Here is a 6,883-nt window from a genome sequence, read left to right on the forward strand (position 1 = left end):
TAAACAGTTTTAAGAAGTGGTTAATTGCCAGGGTATGCAGAAGGAGAACTCGAGTCATTACTGAAAAACAGGAACCATCATAGCAGCATAAATTACACCACAAAATTAGCGAGAAGATTTACCACCCTCCCTCTGCTCCTTTGTCAATCATTTGAATGATCTCTGTGTGTGTGTGTGTTTTATTCATCTCTATCACAGTACTGATTTTTTTTTTTTTTTTAAAAAAAAAAAAACAACCCTTTTGGGACTCCTTCACAGCTAAGATTTAGGTTTCTACTAAAGCTTGAAAACAAATGACTAGGTTAAGAGGACTCCAGCTGAGCATGCCCAGCACCCAGGCTAGCCAGCAAGCTGTGACAGGGGCAGTGCTGTGGGGGGTCCTCAGTCATTTTGTTGTGTGTCACGATCATCTTTGTTGGCTCTGTGTGTGTGTGTTGATGTATGTTTATCTACCACACCTGATTTAAAGATACATGTTGATAGTCCATTGAGTTCATTGATCCTGTGATAAGCTCTCAGTAGCTCCAGCTACTGGTTTCACTTAGATTAGTATCCGTGACTTTTGGGGTATTGTCTAGGTACAGACTGGGGAAGCATTTTTCTTTCTTTCTCCGTTAGGTTATCTGATTTTTCTATGAATGTGCTTGCTCAGTCTCTGTTTCACCTGAAGTTCTGTGGGTGATCAGCACACTGCTCTTTGTAGCAAAACTGCACAGAGCATGGTCTTTTGCTTGGTCTCCCTTCTGCTTTCGTAGGCACAAGCGACACCTGAGCAAATTCAGTATGTCTGTTCGTGCCGTTTCGCTCACGAAGCAGTAAAGAATGGGATCAGCAATGCAATTGAAACTTGTAAAGGCCTGTGTGACTCTGTAAACCTTATACATCAGCTGCAAAAGCTGTGGGTCAGTGCTGTAAGGTTCTTTAATGCTGCGAATAAGCAACATAACGTGATAAGGAGTGAAGCAAACAATGAAAGTAACTGTGATATTCAGAATAAGTTTTCTCACTTTTTTCTTTTCTTCGTCTAGTGTGGCTTGATTACATCTCACTACCTGGTAGATCTTGTGGTAGCAAAACACGATGATTATCAAAGGGACCAGGTACCCTGAACATATCCGGAATAAATTCATCCATGCCTGCCACCATTCTAGGGGGTATTTATCATAGCATAACGTGTGATTAGTGAAATTGCAAGGATCATTGAATACTTCGTTGTTCATCAATATGGCTGAATTCAAGATGCTTTCCAGAAGCCAAACAATTATGCTGACAATCAATGAAAATCTTCTTGTGCGCAAGTGCTGGAGCTTCAAGGGGTGAACTAATGCCAGGTACCTGTCAACAGAGATGCAAGCAAGGAACGCAGTGCTGGTGTAGAAATTCATATACATAAGGAAGGCAGAAATCTGACAAAGCAAGGCAGAGAGCCTCCAGTTATCTCCATTCCAGGCATAATCGATCCATAGGGGCAGAATCAGAGAGTACAAAAGGTCAGCTAGGGACAGGCTGAAGATGTAGACTGCTAACTCATTCTTTTTCCTCACCTGAATGCAAGATGCATACAGGGATATGCAGTTGATGGGAATACTGATCATCATCACAATGCTGTACACACTTGGAAACAAATACTTGTCCAGGGTGTGATCATCATGGCACTTAGCAGTGTTGTTCATCGTTCACCCTGAGTAGTATCTTCCAGCTAATTCCAGCCTGGATGCAGTAAAAAATCCTCTGTACTCTGATGTGTGGTCATCTGTTAGTTCTTCAGGACAGGGTTGGTGAGGTTCCAGCCTTCTGTTACCAAAAAGGAAAAAAGTCAGCTATAACAACATTTTGTTCTTTATTTTTTTTAAATTGTTTTAAAGAACATTTATAAATGTTCTTTAAAGAAGAACATTTTTTATGTTCTTCTTGGTGCATGTCTGGGGTTTTTTTGTTTTTTTGGTTTTTTTTTTAGAAGAAAGAAACTATGTTTCTCGGAGATCAAAGGTTTTAAACACTCCCAGAGTTAGAAGTGCATAGGAAGAGGAACCCAAATGCCTGAGGAGGTCAAGGTCAGTTAGATGCACAGCAAGAGCAGGATGAATAGTTAAGAGACTTTCATAGGGCTAGGGTCCTGCAATCCCAGTTCTCCCCTGTGGGAGAGCCGAATGAGGTCACAGAGTGCACCACAAATAACAGAAGTGCGCTTTTTATTATTCTGGTGAGCAGAATAGGGTTTTGGCCATATGAATATGGCAGATTTCTTATCCCAAATAACCTCCTCCCCTCTAAGTCAGTGGAGACACAAGGCTAGTAAGACAGTGATTCAGGTACCACTAGATGTTGGGATCTGCTCAGAAGAGGAGAAATGTGGTTGGTAGATCTCCCTGTAGTGAATTACTCTCTTGTTGCATTCTCACACTTCCGTGCTTCCCTTCCGCTTCTTTGTATGCAAGCCCCCAAGAACTTCCCATCAACTGTGCCATTCCAGCAAAGCTTGCTGTATGTCCCAGGCACTCTCATGAGTCAGGCTCGTGTGAGGTGGTGACTCTGGGAGTACAATTTTTCATTTACACTTCTTTCCTCTAAGCATTACAGTTGCTGTGCATGAGTTTATAAAGTCATTAGCAATGAAGCTTATCTTAGGCACTATCAGGGCTGTAGGTGTCAACAGCTTCAACATGAAAATACCAGTAAAATGGCAGCCCTGACTAAAGCAGTGGGACTGGAGGAGTCACATGCATGAGCCTTAGAAGCACTCAGGAGAGATGACCTTTTAAGCCTGTACAGCCTTAGCTATGAGACAGCTGGTAGTCACTGATTATATCACAGCTCTAACGCTTGGTAATTCACTTCTCCAAAGATCTAATTGTTAACTTCAGGAGATGCGAGAATAGGGAATATTCATTGTCGTCCAGTTCTACTGCCAAATACACTCACTGCTTCAGAGACTGTCTGCGACAACTCATCTGTGGTTTGAGCCCAGACTGCCGAGGAGGTGAAGAGGTTGTAGAACGATAAGTCTGCAAGATAACACCATCTACAACTGTTCCCACATAGGGAACAGCTTAAACTGAAGACAACTTGGGTGCAGGGAATTTCCCTTGTGGTAGGCAAACTCATTCTGCCTTTTAGGGGTTTGATGCGTGCATGCGTATAGGTTTGTGGGTTTACCAGAGAAACCCAAGTAAGTTTGTTTCTTTTCCATAAAAAAATGCAACCTTAATGCATATTCAGAAAAAAAAAGGAACAATGACAAAAGTAGTCAGAAAGTGCATATTTAATTTTACAAGCCACTGCTTTATTTGAAGTTAGCTAACTTTTCAGTTAGAGCTAAATTCATTCACAGGTTTGAAAGACAAGGAAAATTCTTGAGAAGGACTTGCCAATTTGATCCACTGAGCAGTTTGACTTACATGATGAATAAACAAAAACCTGCAGTGTCTGTATTTAAGAAAAACATAGGATGTCAGCTTTTCAGTGTGGTTTAATAAAACCACACAGTAAATAGGGCATTGTGAGCTTAGCAGTATAGACAGATACCACAAATTAAAAATCTTGCTCTAGAAATTGGACCCAGGGTTTTGCTGACCTACTTCTCACCAAAAGCAAAGTAAACATACGCAGACTGACCAGACAAGGAAAAGATAAAATACCTACCTCTTCCTCTAATGACATTTTAGCAACTTTTTTCCTATGACAGGTCTCTTCATGTCTAACAGGGAAACGTGCCCTTTCAGAAGCATGTGTGTAATGTAGCAAGTGTATGAGGCAATGTTTACTAGTCGCGTGACTGAGAAACTGGAATTCCTTCTTCCTCCCCCACAAACTCTTTTTCCATTGTTATTTGACTTGTATTACAGACTCATCATCCTTATAAGCTCCTGACTTGTCTCCATGCTAGTCACAACAGCTCCTCTCATAGTTACTTTTATCAGATCTTTCACATGTACTCACAGACCAACATGCCAATTTCTTCATACCACCCACCTTTCTTTCTTCAGCTTTCTCTCTTTAGCTGTTTATAAATGTTTTGCTCTGTTGATCTCGCTGATCATAAGGTAAAACACTTGACCTTGTACTGCCCTTGTCTGAATAGACTGCATGTTCTCTGGGGCAAGACCTTGCTTTGTTCTTCTGCCATCTGCCTTAAAGAACTAACACCTTAAGATAAAACTGGGTAATGTCAGGCTGGGACACTGAAGATGGGATTCAAAGATGAGTTGAGACCACACAACATTTGCCACCTCAGCAATTTTTTTCTGTCCTTCATGTTCACGGGTCACCGTACACTGTGGTTTTATTTTTAACCAGTATCATCAATAGCTTCTATGAACAAAGCCCTGGAGGCTGTCTAAAATTCCCCAGGTGATCCACGTCCCAGCTTTGATGGCACAATGATGCTACTTATACAAGGGCATGCTTCCAAAGAGGATAACAACAAGAAGTGTGTCATTCCGGCATGTACTGATGACCTGTCTTGAAGTGTGTCAAAGAGCCAGCAAATGAACTATGCCACAACGTGTGCTGCAGTTCCTCGCACAGAAGCGTAAAAGCAGAAAGCACTGTTTTGGCCCCAATATAACATGCTTCATTACAGTCCCATTCATTACCTGGGGACATATCTCAGGGGAAATGGTCCCTTCCTTGCTTCATTTTTTTTTTTCTGATAATTAGGACTATGGAATGCAAAATGATTTGCCTTACCTGAATGCATGATCTGAAGCATTCCCAGGTTTTCTCTCAGCTACTGAGCGTACTGCTGCTTTTACCCAGGAGGATGGTTTTGGTTTACAGCTAACATAAAAAAGTGTTTCATAATTTTCCCCACTGATTGTTATTTTTTTCTAAAAAAACTCTCGAGGAATTTCTGTTTAACAATATAGTCTATTCACTTGACTTTCATGGTCCAGACCCACTGTGACTAATTTTGTAGACTTGTGACTTATTTTATAGACTTCTTTTGGTATCAGATATATTTCAAATGAAAAAAAAAAAAAACAACTCAACAGTAATATTTTCTTTTAGCCACATCATTCAATTATTATCATTGTCCCTGTCTCTTTCATTTTGCTACAGAAAACCTGCTGTACAAGAACTTTGCAAGAAGTCAGTCAGACATAAAATTTAGAGAAACTGATTAGCAAATGCTACGCTTCAAGTTATGTATGCAAACAAGCCTGTAAAGGAACCTTCAAAAGTTTCTGAAGGAAAGTATCCATTAGAAACTGGTTTTGTATTGATGTATTCCTACTGTATCTTTTTCAGATTCAAAACTAGCTTTATGTTGTCTCTCAATTTATGACATTTTTAAAGCAACAAAGTAAGTGTAAAGTCATGCTTTCATAAGCAAAAATACAACATGATATTCCACACTCTTATCCCTAAAAACTATCTAAGGGAAGAACAAGAGTTTTCTATTTTCCATATAAATGAATGCTACTAGAGTTTGGGAAATTAGGAAAACTAAAGAAGACTGTAAGGATTTTGTTATTAACAGAAAAATTTAGTTGCTAATTAAAAAATATATTATTATTACTACTCTTCCATTAGCTAATAAACACTAGTTTAATTCTGGAAACATCTGCAACTGATACGTTTCACCCTTTATTTCAAACTCAAGGTCATAAAAAGGCAAGTTGCTGTAAACAATTTTCATTATAATGTGGTAAGTTTTTACAAATACTTTGCTTTTTAAGTTAAGTTTCAGGGGAAGAAATGTTGTGCGAGCTAGTGCAGTAGCTGCTACACTGGTCCTATTCTGTATCAGCCATAAGATGGAAGGACAGATGGTTTTCTTGGTTTCTTTTCTCTCTCAAGGCAATTTCAATGAAGTAGATTGCTCTGTGTTCTTAAAGTAACTTATAATGCCTGGTTGATTTCCTCAAGCACAAGGACCTTCCATAGCTGGGATCATTTTTCTGATGAGCAGATCTCAAAACTTAATTCTGAAAAACTTCACAGTTTAGGAGAGTCAAAATATGCCTTTCAGTAACATGGACGTTTTTACCTAAAGAGCATTTTTCCTCATGCAACACTAAATTTCACTCCAATGTCTCCGGAAGACTTTGTACTCTCAAACAGGTCAAAAAGACCTCTGTCTTTTTAGCTTTGAGATACACTTTATGGACTGTTTCATACAGCATAAAAATTTTGTTGACATGAGAAAATAGAAAAAAAAAGATGCTATGTTTTTCTGGTTGTAGGCCACGCAAGAAAGTATTATTTTGCTATATCTTTATGTACATCATGTTTTCTCTACGCACACAGAAAGATGCTGTACAAGATATTTTAATGTACATGATACTTTGTATTCTAAAAAGCTACTTTTAGGACAACATTTTTCTGCTGAATTAAGCATTGTGTATAGTCATATAAATAGCGCTGAGTACCTTGTTAGTGCCATAAAATATTAAAGAACAGTAATAGAAGAGCTACTGGAACCCCCTGTGAGGCCTGAGGCATTTTTCTGCAGTGAAGACAGGACAGCTCAGAATCCTGAAAACTCACCCCCAAATCCTGTTCTTCTCCATCCGCCCCCTTTTCCTATGCAAGATGTATTTTGATCATGGCAATTCCATTACAATAAATCAACCCGGCATGTTTTTCCTAATTCAATCTTTCAATGTCATTTGCCCTTTTGCCTCACATTTCACTTGTGCTGGGAGGGAAATATTCCTTCTCCCAAAGCAAGCTTTTCCAGCCCCTTTTATACCCTTTCTTTTTGTTGTATGATGTGAGCATCACATTAAGAGAGAGCCAGGCTGAAATCTGTACCAATCTGACTCCTCGGATTTTGAACGCTTACCTAGGCAGCCATGTGTCCCCACATTGCAGTTTCGCTGTGATGCCATCGGTAATGTAACGCGTGTCTGCTTCTGAGAAGAAAAACTGTTCCATC

General features: G+C 39.5%; 1 protein-coding gene across 3 annotated transcripts; it reads right to left on the reverse strand.

The window, feature by feature from the left end:
• Positions 1-224: 224 nt before the first annotated feature.
• On the reverse strand, positions 225-6,883 carry GPR65 (G protein-coupled receptor 65). Of its 3 annotated transcripts, XM_056346958.1 has the most exons (3): positions 6,791-6,840; positions 4,690-4,779; positions 225-1,794 (listed from the first exon to the last, which is right to left on the reverse strand). In XM_056346958.1, the coding sequence occupies exon 3, from the start codon at positions 1,671-1,673 to the stop codon at positions 633-635; it is 1,041 nt and encodes a 346-aa protein (XP_056202933.1). In that variant the 5' UTR covers positions 1,674-1,794; positions 4,690-4,779; positions 6,791-6,840; the 3' UTR covers positions 225-632. The 3 variants fall into 3 exon arrangements, with proteins under 3 accessions (XP_056202933.1, XP_056202932.1, XP_056202934.1); XM_056346957.1 differs by lacking the exon at positions 4,690-4,779 and having other exon boundaries at positions 6,791-6,883; XM_056346959.1 differs by lacking the exon at positions 4,690-4,779 and having other exon boundaries at positions 225-1,791; positions 6,785-6,873.

This window comes from Falco biarmicus, chromosome 7 (assembly GCF_023638135.1).
Source record: "Falco biarmicus isolate bFalBia1 chromosome 7, bFalBia1.pri, whole genome shotgun sequence".
NCBI lineage: Eukaryota > Metazoa > Chordata > Aves > Falconiformes > Falconidae > Falco > Falco biarmicus.